This window comes from Sphaeramia orbicularis, chromosome 18 (genome assembly GCF_902148855.1).
Source record: "Sphaeramia orbicularis chromosome 18, fSphaOr1.1, whole genome shotgun sequence".
NCBI lineage: Eukaryota > Metazoa > Chordata > Actinopteri > Kurtiformes > Apogonidae > Sphaeramia > Sphaeramia orbicularis.
Window position 1 is genome coordinate 14095706 of NC_043974.1, and position 14259 is coordinate 14109964.

General features: G+C 37.4%; 1 protein-coding gene across 8 annotated transcripts in view; it reads left to right on the forward strand.

Moving 5' to 3' along the window:
* The window catches only part of arhgef11 (Rho guanine nucleotide exchange factor (GEF) 11), a 49902-nt gene extending 38427 nt beyond the window's left edge, over positions 1 to 11475 (forward strand). For all 8 annotated transcript variants that reach the window (XM_030161781.1, XM_030161785.1, XM_030161788.1 and 5 more), the window contains 5 exons: positions 1113 to 1217; positions 3098 to 3405; positions 4756 to 4888; positions 6767 to 9262; positions 9774 to 11475. In XM_030161781.1, coding sequence (XP_030017641.1) covers positions 1113 to 1217; positions 3098 to 3405; positions 4756 to 4888; positions 6767 to 6816 — 596 coding nt within the window. In that variant the 3' untranslated portion in view covers positions 6817 to 9262; positions 9774 to 11475. The remainder of the gene's footprint in view (positions 1 to 1112; positions 1218 to 3097; positions 3406 to 4755; positions 4889 to 6766; positions 9263 to 9773) is intronic.
* Positions 11476 to 14259: the final 2784 nt, after the last annotated feature.

Here is a 14259-nt window from a genome sequence, read left to right on the forward strand (position 1 = left end):
TCAAACATGAGTACGTAACGCCACGCCAAATGTCATAAACCAGTGGTTTCCAACCTTTTTTGTCTCGTGACTCCATTTTAACATCACAAATTTCTGGCGACCCCAGACATTCAAAACGGAGACAGTTTTTTTTTTGTTAAAATTAAATCGTTTTTGATCATGTAATAGTTTGCTATACTATGTTGTGAATAAACATTAATTTTAGACGACATTTAGTCTATATAATGTATATTATTATGGACAGAGGCAGAAAAGCCAGGTGTAGATTACTGCAGAAAGTCAGAATTTGATTTTCCTTGGTCAGGATATGTACAGTCAGTCCAGCTTGGATTTACAAGGCTGACAGTTAATACTGAGCAATAACTCAAACTATGAATTATGAAAGAGCTGCAACATCTGAAACTGACCACAATGAACATTTGACAGATAAACGGTACCACAGTGCTTCAGTTTCAGCTTCACAGTTTGTCATGTCTGTTATGGATTGGGATTGTCTCTGTCAACTCACCATATATTTTTATTAGTATTTTAAAAATAAATAAATTTTAAAAATTCAATTACTAGAAATTTCAGGTGACCCCATTTGAGTTCCAGGCAACCCCATGTTGGGTCCCGACCCCAAGGTTGAAAAACACTGCCATAAGAACTCTTGACATACAACACGATTTCATGAGATCAGTGTCAATGATCAGAGTATTAGTGTGTTTGTAAACAGGTTCAATGAATATATTACAACAAAATCCAAAATATTAGATGTTTTTGAGTAAGAACAGTGTCCAGATTAAGTTCTAATCTCAGTTTTGCCATTTTAAAACCCTTTACTGTAGTAAAGGTGGATCCAGGTGACAGTGCTCACATCTGGACCTTCTATGGCTGCCTTCCTTTGCATGTTTCCTTTACACTCTGGAATTCATTTATTTTGTTTCTCACGCTTTTCTTTCTTTTTCTTTTGTCTGCTTGCTCTTCACGACACACTGACATACGAATACCACACCTCTTTCTGCTGAACCTCATCTTCTCCCCTTCCTCCTCCACACCTTTCATCGATTCACACTCAAAACACGACCGCACACGCCAACTCTCTTCTCCGTCACGCTGTCCTGTCTGCATAGCTGTGGTTGCGGGTTCTTTCTCTTCTTCTGTCCCTGACGACATCACTGATGTCGCCCTCCCCTCCGACAAGTCATCCGAGCCAAGGAGCGAGGCCGCTGCGCAGGGTAATGGCGTGCTGTCGTTTTTAAATCACACAAGCACCTTCTTGTGATCCAGATAAATATGAGGAAATGGAAATGATGCCAAAAAGGGGAGCACATCTCAAGTTTCTGAGTCGAGTCACATTTCACTTCTTCGTTTGACTCGTGCACCTACAGGTTTGACACAGATCCTTCATCAGGGTGTTTAATGAATACAGGTTCAGTTCAGGAGTTATTACACTGCACTAAACAGTACATACAAGGACCAGTCATATCCAGCTTTAGACCAGCGGTGGTTTTCTGTAGAAATTCAGTATAATCAGGGTTCCCACAGGGCCTTAAGTCTTTAAAGTATTGAGTTTACAAATCTACATTTAATACCTTAAAGTCTTTAACAGGTATTAAACTTGATACATTAGGTCTTAAGTCATGTTGTCATAAACTTGTTGGCTGTATTGGGTTTAAATGTGTGTTAAATGTCCAAACTGCAAAGAAAGTAACGTTAGTCGACTCAGTTCCACCTGTTCCAACCTGAAAATTTATATTGAAATTAGGAAACAATTATTTTTACATTTTATTTTTATTTTTTTTACAATTAACTTTGCAGCCCCCGGTGAGAAATGATAACAGAACATTCAGTCCAACACACGTGCAGCATACGTTGCCTGAGAAAGCTGGCTTTGGGAACTTAAAGGGATGGCTCGCATGCAGAAAGTAAGCACGGGAATGTGTGTATTTAATAATGCCTGGTTGAAGAAAAGATCATTCTTGACCTGGTTGACACGAGTTTTCCAAAATTCTAGGAGTCACAAATTTTTTGCCAGTATGGCCATGAAATGGGCATTAAATTCTGTCCTAAGTAGTCTTAAATGAGTGGTATTTTGCTTTTTTAAATGGAATTATGCATTTTCAAACATTTCTCTGTGGTCTACATAAACTGTAAATGCTCTGCTTGGGTCTGAATTCTTCATTAATTCAACTCCACAAGTCCATCTTCAACCCTATTTATGACTAATGACACCAGAAAGGTCATTTTGAGCGCTAGCCCTTTAAATGCAAATGAGCCACTTCACAGGTTGTTGATTGTGCTGCTCTGTCCCGTTCAGCCACTGGTGTTCAGTAATACAACCAACAACTGAACATTTTAGGTAATTGGCTCAGAGTTTGGACATATTTTCAGTTTTTACAACAACCACTGCTGCTGATAAACAATTATGTCATACTTGGAGAAATGTTCGTCTGAAGTCTTGATCTTATATGTGCAAATGTCATGACGTAACTAGTTACAGACGTAACAAATTAAGCTGGAATCCACTTGATTTTTGCCAAAATGAATATAAAGACAGCTTTGCAGCACGTGGAGGGTTCAAATTCAAACTTTTTGAACTATTAAGGTCCAAATACACAAATAAATGAACCAAAGACTAATAAAAGTGGGTTTAGCAAAATATGACCCCTTTAAAAAGTCTTAAATTTAACTTTTAGAGACGTGTAGGAACCCTGTATAACGTTCTTATAAATGGTCCTTGGAATTATTTTTTTTCCGTTTATTTAAAGAAAGCAAACATGACTAGTCAATCACATTTACACAAAATAACACCTTGAAGTGAATTCAAACTCATATTTATGGCGAATGTTGATTCACAGCGGTCCAGTAATTATGTCCAAAGCCACGGTTGTTTATTACTGTAACCAGACACTAGGTGGCACTAAAGAGACTTTAGGTTCAACCTCATTGATATCATCTTTGTCAGATGCTCATAATGATCACAACACACATTTATGATCTCTGGGTTTTAAATGGTTCCATTGAGATGTGCTCCCCTTTTCTACTGAAGGTTTACTGTTAAAACAGAGGAACCAACACAAAACATTCAGTTGTTAATCACATCCTTCTGCTCTAGGGAACACGTTCTACTTGGTAATGCCGACAGAGCAGGGTGAGAGCGTCACTGACGACCTTACGGACCCTCCCACACCCACCGCCACTCATTTCCCTCAGGATCTGGACAGATTAATGTCCCCGGAGATGCAACTACAGGACAAAACAACCGTCTGCAGCCCTGAGACCAGCCAATCAGAAGCTGTGCACCCGGAGCAGGAGGAAGAAACTGGTCACATGCAGACTGGCCATCAGAGTCACGTGATCAAAAACGTGGATGAGATTTTCCACACAATCGAGGGGTTGATGAGCAAGTTACGTCGATTAAGGGTGAGTATTGATCCATCAAGGAGACGAATACAGATGGAAGTTATTGCAGGAATTATAATGTTGTGCTATGTTAGAGGAGAGTATTTTAATATATATATAATGTGCCATAATACTGGATGAAGTGAACTGTTGTAACAATACAACCAGGATAACAATCAAAATAAAAAATATTGTTCTTAAGATTGAAGACATGGTTGGTTCTGATGAAAGTGGACGAGGCCAAATGGTTATATGTGGATTCAGTCATTTCAGAAATCTAAAAATGGTAAACAATTAAAAATTATATAAAATTGAACAATATAATGTCAAATTAAAACATACAGGAGTCAAATCAGTAAAATGAGAAACTTAAAAAATTGTGTTTTATTTGACAATGTAAACTAAAATAAATCCTGTTAATGATATTTTTCATCAGAGCTGCCAGCTGCATTTGTTGTGAATATAACAGAATATTGTAATAAACTTAAAGTTTTATAGTATATGACTAATAAAACAAGTAAATAAGACTATTTAACCCATAAGGACCCAAGCAGCCACTGGCAATTAAAAACCATCTACTGATCTAATATATTTAATACCTGCCAATCCATTAATCCAATCAATCCATGTAAATAATTGGTGTAAAATACAGTTTGTCATTTTTTCATGGTCATCAGATATGACCCATTTGGATGTTCAGAGGCTCCGTCGTTACCATAGAAACACAGTCAACTTCTATAACATTGATTCACCAGTAAAACCCATGGAGCTGGATCCGTGACAGTGGATGGACACACTGGGTTTAAGTTCAGTAAATGTTAGATTTGCTGATAATGTCACTTTTTCTTCAGTTTTCTTTATTTCTGACATAATAACCCTCAACTTTACTCAGAGCTGTTATGAACATCTACATGATCAGTAAATTAAGTATAGGAAAATACCTGACTTATACATAAAACTGCAAAATGCAGAGGATAATGTCATAATAAATGGTGGTAAAACACTTATGACAGGTTAAATAGAGAGGAAAAAGTCCTTTTTTTAACTGTCACAAAAGTTCTGGGTCTTTATGGGTTAATTTGTATTGACATGAGTCCTGTCTAAAGAGCTGCAGCATTGACGACTACAGATGGAGAAACGGCTACATCAGATCCACAGTTGGGCAGTTTTTTAGATTTATTTGGATGAAAAAGATTTGAAAAAAAAAAAAAAAACGATTCAAAATGGGCTGAATGGTTCTAATAACTGGCTTGTACATCAGTTATTATTTCTGCACTAGCTTTAAGAGACTGTCGACATCTTTGCTAATCTGTGACTTGATGGTGAAATTATGTACATTTATCTTTTGCGCTTTTTTTCTTCCCTGTTCAGGAAATGGAGACGGATCATCACAAGCTTCTGAAAACCCTCAGAGAACCCGCTGTCAGTCAGGAATCAGAAGACCATCAGTGCCACTCGGCAACCGTCTCCAGGACGCCGTCTCTGGATCGTGGCTCAGGAGATGGTGAGTAGTCACTGACTTCGGTATCTTAAACCCCTGGATTCCACCGGGAACAACCACAAGACACAGAACGTTTCAGAAGTGTCCCAGAAACGGGTCTCAGCACTGCTAAAAATATGAACCTAGTCCATTTCTGACAAAAGTAATGTCAAGATGCAGAGACAGACGGGAGGGTCAGAGCATCTGGTCTGTTTTCAGACTGTAGAGAGAAGGAAAGGTTGGGTTGTAGATACTAAATAATTATGAAGATAAGTGGATTGATCAGGATGTGGTGGATGGAATGATCCACTTTTAAATAGTATTCAGTCACAATATTCTTCTTTATGTCCTGTGCAACTTCATTTGGAAAATTACTTTACTTTTACAAGTCGGATCTAAAAATCTGAAAGAATTCAAGTAAAGAAGTATTAATACATTTAAAAGGACTCATCATTGTATTTTTCACTACCATTAGCCAAGAAGAAAAGAGTTTAACACACATTTAGGGATGGATACTTGAGCTAGAGTTGTGGCAAAAGGTACATGCTATAAAGTATACACTTCAAGAAGCCAAATCCAATGTGTGTCTGCAGATTAAAGTCCACTAGAAACAGGGTTTGAACAATTGTTGTCATTTTTGCATTGTGATGTGGACAAAAAAAAAAAAATTGACAGTAAGTGACGTACCTGTTAAGACAGTGGTGTGGATGAGCTAGTTATTTGTTAGTCAACTGAACTGAGAGCTGTTCAGGACTGCATGTGCATATTTTAGAGATTTTTCAAATGTTCAAAAATGGCTTCCGTTGACTTTTAATGGGACTGAAATTCAACCCAGTAGATTTTCTGATAGGAATGAAAAGTTAAATGTTCGTATTGAATGGCGAAGGGTGAGTCGTGCATGAGACCAGTGGAATCCGGGGGGAAACCTTTCCAAAGCTGATGCTGCAGTAGATGTTGGTTCACACTAGGGGTGCAACGGTACATGCTGTTCCGATCGGTACACCCCAAGTGGTTCAATACGAGCAGTTATCGCGGTACCACTCATTTTTCATTTTCAAATGACATTTCCGGACTACTCACATTTATATTAGAGCTTTGCAAGACAACTTACGGAATTCTACTGTCAATGGTTGGAGGCAGACGTGGAGCCTGGCTGTGCACTGCACCCAGCCCATTTGACTTAAACAGAACTTTGATCCAGTTCTGATTAAGAGCTCATTTATGCGCTATGTTAAAGATGCAGGCGAATATGCACGAAACATTCAGTCCATCTCCTGCGTTCATTACGTATGTAATTCTGGGAGCTTGTGGATGTTAACCCAGATGGAGAATACAGAGCAGTACCACTGAGAACCATGGAGAGACTGTTGAGATTTGAGCAGAATAATTTCCATAAATAGTGGAACTTTTCAAACAGTGACTGTGTGAGTTAGTGAAAAACTACGGACATATTTCTGACAACTACCCTTCTGAATATCAACATTAGTAAAACCGCCTCTGTCGTCGCCATGTTTGTTATTGCTGGATTTCTTCTACTCAAAAAACTTTAGTCTTCTTTGTGGTATTCGCCCAGTATGGTAATTAAGAGCAGCGCCCTCTGGTGGATTGATTAAGAAACGCTCATTCCAACGTACATGATGCATGGAAGTATAAAGACAGTGATGCATGACAACTTCAGAAACGGACGTATTTACGTACGTTAAGTGAACATAAATGAGCCTTAATTCTCTCCATCAGCTCCCAGTTCCGTTTTGGCACACAGCCGGGCTCCAGCCGACCTCTGCATCCGAACTGTACTGCGAACTGTGACTCAAGAACCACAATTCGTACTGAACTGTGGATAACCTGTACCGTTTCATCCCTAGTTCACACACTAACTACATGTTCCTTTTATTCAACCAGGCAAAGAGGGAAGTCCAGCAGAACCCAAAATCCAGTCGACTGGATTCTGAGTGGATCTACAGCGGGTTACATCCTCTTGACTGTTGGCATACAGATGCACATGAACCCCCTCCCCACCCTACTGTCAGACTCGGACCCCTCTCCCCCCTCCCCGCATGCACCAGCCACTGGAGCAGAACCCAGGAGGGACCCTGCAGCTGGTTTTTGTTTCTATTTCTCTGGGATACCATGACGCTGGGTGGACTTGACTGGACTTTTGTCCTCTAATAAGGGCAAGAGGAAATCCAGCAGGAAAATAAAGGAAAAAGTATGAAGGAACAAAAAAAAAAAATGGCTGAAGACAAGTAAAACGTAGGCTCATGAAGAGAACGAATCAAATGGGGGAAATAATGACCAAGTTGGATTGTTTTGTGAAGGAAAATGTATTGTTTTGAAGAGCTGGTTGAAGGAACGGAACAGAAAAGTGTTAAAATGTTAATTTAAAAAAAGGAAATATCTGAGGGACCCACTACCCCGGCACTTTACCCACAATGCATCCCTCTCTCATGCATATGTACGTCCACAGATCAGGGACTGGAAACGCCACTGGTTGCTTTACACTGAGTTCACCTGCCGCCTCGGCCGAAGGACTGTGTCTATTTAATTCAGGTTATTTGCACTGGGTTCGTCGGTAAGGAAACCAATTATCACACACAACCATCATTTAACCACTTCATCCATTTCCAACCCTGAGGGAGAAACATGAGAGGTAACACTGCAGCCACACTTGCATATCTCTGAGTTTTCTTTTAAGCTACAGGTCATCCACGTACCGACTCATTCATACAAGTCACTGATTGTTGTTCTTTTTTTGAGTTCTGCAAACACTACTGCGCTGTTTACTACTGAAATGCTGGCGGGTTTTCTTTTACACAGATCTCAGTGATATAATACAAGCTCAGCGGACACATTACAGCTGTTTTCATAGCGTCACGTTTAAGTTAAGGTTTGCAGGTAGTGGAGGTTTTCAGAGCGAGAAAGGTTGATAAGGACTGTGGGAAAACAAAGACGGGTTCAAACTTGAATTTTCAGTGCTGCCAAAAAAAAAAAAAAAAAAACGCTGACATTACCCGTCTACATTTTAACTTCCTTTTAGCCCGCTCTACTTTGTACGTTTTGCATTTGTACGAACCACGGTAGATACTGTGAACCAGCAACCTCTGGCTCAGCGCCACGATGGGACTGCGCTCTTTACCAAGTAGCTTTCCACTAAAAACTTGTATTTTTTGGGAGAACACCTAAAGTTTGTTTAAAACGTATTAAACAAACTCCAGTATACACTACACACATAAGCCAAGTCAGTTATCCTTTTGTTTGTAGCTGTTCAAGAGTTTGATGAAGAAAAACTTGGTTTAAAGGAATAGTTTAACATTTTGGAAACACATTCTGTTCATTGACTTCCACTATGTTTAATCCTACTCTCATATTTATGCCGTAAATAGTTACATTACTAAACAGCCTATGTCTGAACATAATAAATGTATCTACCAGCACCTCTAAAGCTGACGCCTGATGACAGTAGAGAGACGACGTCCCGCCCCTTCCTGTATGAACAGAGGTCAGTGTTTTTAATCCTGTATAAACTCAAACTGAACCACCATTTATACTTGTCCATTTAAAGATAATTTTATGAGAAGCAAGTCAATTTGTGGCAAAGATAGTAAAAAAAAAAACATCTAGTTTTATGTTAATCAGCTGAATGGACTGCATCTCTTGACACATATGATACACGAGCCTGGCCAGACATCTGGTTTTCTCAGTGTATTCAATACCGGAATGGGGCTAATCGCTGTGAAATATGCATAATCTATTCTATACAGACCAATCGCAAGTCTGAGGGACGGGTGTTTCGCAATATGTCATAAGCACCAATTTCTTTTTGTCACGAGTCAAAGTCAGTTCTAAATCTGCAAATCTCTTTACAAGTGTTGTTGGTTGTTTACTTGATTCAAAAATAAGGACTGAATTACAGATTACTCCGTGTTCTCAAATTTCTCTGACAAAAGCGTCACGTTTATCTCAACTGTGATTGGTTTCGTCTGTGCCTGTTAGTCCCGCCTTCATATTCGGATTCAAACCCCACGATTCCAGTCGGATTTCTCATGCTGGCCAGGCTACTGATCCACATCATTACACCAAAACAGCTGCTGCTTTGGCACTTTTACCTTAATCTTTGAGGGCGTAGTGAAAAAGTATTAAAAGTCGTGGAAATCACTACAAGTCCGGTCATGTTGAAGCTGCAGAGACGAGCTCAGCAGCTTTGAACAGATCATGGAGAGAAAATTAGAATGAACGTTCTACTTTAGTGTCTAGTGTTTCTATTTACATATAGTCGCAGTCTGACAGTAAAACAGTTTTGCAACAAAAACAATGCAAGACTGAAACAATTTTACAAATCAACAAACGTATGTGTAAATAATGGTGTAATTCCAACAGGATCAAAAAATTCTTTCACCAGTAGTCGCTTTTCCGTTGGACATCTGCACAAAACTTTACCGATATTTACTAAATGTTGAAAAAAATGAAGTGCGTAATGTCGGTTTTTCCATTAAATCACAAATGATTTGTTTATTTATTATCACGAGATGACACGAGAAGTCATTCCATAAACATGGCAATGAACGTAAATATGGTGTTGACTTACAGATATGTTCATTATTATTATATATTACCCTTCTATCTCGTACTAAATTAAAAAATGATTGGGTTTCCTGGTGTGTCCACACATACCGCGACATATTTCTTCTTCGCTTGTTGTAACATACGTCAACATCCGTTTTTTTAATTCACCTAACTCTAGTTGCAGTTTTGCACGATACACCATTTGCGCTACTCCCGAAAAACCACCTCTTGCCAGCGCAAAAACTTTTAATCAAAAAATGAGACTTTTGGTGAAATTGTCGTTTTTCCATTAGGTACATTTTTATGCACAAGTTATATTTGCGCAATTTGAGGGTCAATGGAAAAGTGACTATTGTTGGATGCATTTTTTTTTTTCCTGAAATGGTCCATGAGCCTCAGCTGGAGGGGGTGGGGCTTCAGCTCTATAACAGAACTATTTACTGTATCATGAGAGTAGTACGAGGCAGAGCTGCGATGCCCAATGCGACTAACTGGTCATGTTGGGCTTTGGGAAACACTGACATTTTTCAGTATTTTACAGATTCAACAACTAACTGCTGATTGAGAAAAGGACGGTGAAATAAGAATTTGGCTTATTTATTATCTTCTGTTTTCTTTCTTCAGCTTTGACAGGAACTGAATATCTTTGGTTTCTGGACCAAACAGGACATTCGAGGCCGTCAGTTCGTCTTCGTGAAACACCGACCGACATGTTACAGACCAAACTATGAATCCAGTCGCAGCTCCATGTTATTTTTTAAAATGTTAAACTGTTCCTGTCACTATTTTGGGATGCTGTGTAGGGTTAACTGAATACCCGTCGTGTTCAGAAACATGTTTGTTCGCCTTAGTTGAGGCACATGTAACCAGCAAAGACTAACACTAACGCCAAGTGTTTCCTTTTTTTTTGTTCCCAAAGTGCATCTGTCAGATTTATTTTTGATACACACTAAACAGACTCTTTGTGTACGTTTGCTGGGCAGAATCACACAGGACTGAGTTTATTTGAACTGGTTTCAAATTCTAACCGAGGAGCGCTTTAATAAACCAGAGTCTCTCACAGCTGACCGATACTAAACAACCAAACCTGGAGCCAAGGACATTTTCACACTGAGGCAGCCCTTAAATAGACGTTTCACTGCTGGTGGAAGGTTTTCACTCTTTAGCAAAGGCCAGGAGTCAGATATGGAAGGGAAAAAAAAAAAAAAGAAAGACAGCAGGTTAAGAGCAGCGATTGCCAGAGCGACTGTGTATGAACTTGCAGAGGTATTTGTGCTAAACTGTCAAAATGTTCTACCAAAGTGAATCTCTTCAGCGATACTGAAGGGAACACATCTTTTCTTCTTTTTCTTCTTTACATTTGGCTGCTGAGTATCAGGCACCTCAGACCTGGAGGCTGAACTTTTGTTTGTGGAAAGATGCATCTCCATCATCTCATGCAATATCAAAGTATTTGTCGCCGTGTGTCGGTCTGAGCTGCTCGATTCCAAATCTCATTTCCATTCATCTTCTCATCTTTCCTCCCTCTTCAACTCCAGCATCTCCAATTTCTACCTCTACGCTTCAGTTTCTTTTTATCTTTTTTTTCCATACATTTATCTCGTACACTAACATCAGCGTTGTGGCCCTAACAGGCTGTAAAGAAGCTATAATTGATTCCCTTTTTTTTTTTTTTTTAAGAAAAAGAAAAAAAAGATGTTGCACAAACAAAACTTCCCTGCACGGTGCAAACTACTGTATGCATACACGTTTAACTATCATCTCATTGTCTATTTGTGTGTTTTTAAACAACAAATCTTGTTCACTCATGTAATATAGAGAGATCAGACCCACTTGTTTTTTATATATGTTATTTTTTTCTGTAAAGCCTTAGTCCTCGTATTTGATTTTATTTTTGTAGATATGATTAAAAAAAAAAAGGATGTATAAATTATTTTCTTCTCCCTTGTTTTTAAAATTGGTGAGATTGTTAGCTGCACAGAAAGAAAAAGAACTCATGTCTCAGATTCATGTGTTTTGTGAGATTAAAAACAAACTGGATAAAGAGATGGAGCCGTGTCAACTGTGTTTCCTCTGTATATTTTAGGTCGTGATGTTCTTTGTTTAGCTTTAACTCTTTGGATGTGCTACGACACAGGTGTCAAACATGAGGCCTGGGGGCCAAATCCAGCCCGCCACAGGGTCCAATCTGGCCCGCGGGATGAATTTGTGAAAAACTGCAAAAATTACACTGAAGAAATTCACAATCAATGGGGTCAAAATCATTTTAATCCAGGTTCCACATACAGACAATTAGATTTCAAGTGGGTCAGACCAGTAAAATATTATAATAACCTATAAATAATGACAACCCCAAATTTTCTCTTTGTTTTTTGGTGTAAAAAAAAGTTAAATTACATGAAAATGTTTACATTATCAAACTACACATTTACAAAAAAATGAATAACTTGAACAAATATGAACAAACAGAAATGTCTTAAGAAAAGTAAATGCAATTTTACCAATATTCTGCCCGTTACTACATATTTTGAGCAATTGTAATGTACACGTGTAAATGATAAACTGATAAACCGAGGTATAATATTGTTAAAATGGCATTCAAGTTCATGTTATTCAGATTTTTAAGGAAACTTGGTAGATGTAAACCTGATCATAATAGAATTTTACATTTTTTACTGTCATTATTTCACTGGTCTGGCCCATTTGAGATCAGACTGAACTGAATGTGGTCCTAGAACTAAAATGAGTTTGACACCCCTGTGCTACGGTTTCATTTGAGTCATGAAAAAACTGGTAAACAAGTGGTGTCAGGCACAACGAACCGCGCCCCTCACATGTATTGTAGCTTATTTTGCCTTTGATCTAGCTGATTTCATCGTATCAAATGCCTCTATATATGTGCCAAGTTTGAAGTAAATTGAAACTAAATTGATGTGTTTATAGCAGGGGTCCTCAACCTGTGGCTCCAGGGCCACATATGGCTCTTTATCCTCTCTCTATGGCTCCTCTCATCAAAAAACAAAAGGAAAATTTTGAAATGAACTCAATGAGTCTTTACTTTTTAACACTGTTAAAGGCCTAAATCTATTCTAACTTTGTCCATCTGCAAAAATGCACAGGCTTTACATGGAATGAAATAATTTTTTAACAGCATAAAAACCAAAATGGATTATTTTCTTGCCAAATTCAATACAAGATGCTCAATTTGCATTTGTTTGTAGTTTGTAAATAAGCCACTACACATGAAAGTTGCGCTTTTTCTCCGTTACACAACATATTGTTTTGGAAATAGTGTCCATCATTTAAAAAAAAAAAAAAAAAAAGTACAAATCTTGAATGTTTTCTTTCTTGTAGTTGTATAATTTTAGAAACACACCAGACATCGCACTATTGTAATGGAAATACAAAGTTAAATAGCAAACTAATCACAAATAGGCTACAGCAGAGCAGCCACTTCATGGTAAAATGTAGATGGGTTTAAATATTTTTTTCATGACTCCAGTCAGATTTCTTTCTTTTTTTCAAGACAAAAATGTCTCTTTAGGTCATAAAGGTTGCCGACCCCTGTTTTACAGATATTTGAAATTCTGTCCATTATAAGTAAATGGGAGAAAAAAAAGATTGTAAAAAATGTTTTTAAAATGTGAATTTTGACCTACTTTTCCCAAAAAATAATCACATCTATTCTGGGTAACTGGCAATCTATAAACACAATTTGGTATGAATTCAACCAATAGTTTTGCTGTTAAAGAAACAAACTGAACCAAAAACAATACCCTTTGCCTCTCAAACACCTCTTCAGCATTTGGTGACTTGATTAAAATAACATAATATATGAATGAATTGAATGAATGAATTGTTTATTTTTGGTTAGTACATTAATCATTGCACTTAGTATAATAATTATAACATACATAAAAACCAAAAAATGAATAGGCGAGAAGCAAAAGCTTATTTTTGGCCCGTCCTTTTCACTTGATACACTGTTTACATTAAATTAAATGTGTACAGCAACAAGCATTGTCATTATAACAAAACAATCAACAACAGAAAGATATCTACCATCTCATTATTATTATTATTATTATTATTATCATTACATATTTTAATAGTGAAAGTAAGAGTATTTCCTCATGGACTACGGACATATGTAAGGACATTATGTTCTTTATGTTCTTCCAACCACTCCATGTGAAAGTACGGATTTAGTTTAACATAAATACAAAGTTCTTTCAACTACTGTAGTAATATTTCTTGTGTATGGAATACCATATCCCTCTGTGTCTGCATTCATTTCTGATTTATATCAAAAATGAAGAAAAATGTCAAAGGTCCTTTTTAAGACTTCAAAAGAATGTTTACGATGACTTCAAATTTTGTGAAACTATCTTTATCCTAATTTTTTTTATGGAAATGTTGTTTTAATTTACTTTCTGACTATAATTCACCCTGGTTTCAGTTTTAATGTAAAAAGCCAAAGCACTTGTGATTGAATTTAGAAGCTGCTGGTTTTAAAAGTATTATATACAAGTACTGAAGACCAATGTAATGGAGTACAAAGTCTAATATTTACATCTGGAATATAGAGGATTATTATTATTATTATTATTATTATTATTATTATTATTATTATTGTTATTAGTAGTAGTAGTAATAATAGTAACAGTAAAAGTAGTAGTAGTAGTTGTAGTAATAGTACAGCAGAAGTAATAATAGTACTATTAATAGTAATAGAGTAGTAGTGGTAATAGTAATGGTAGTTGTAGTAGTATTAACAGTAAACGCAGTAATAATAGTGTAGTAGTAGTAGTAGCAGTAGTAGTAATCCTAGT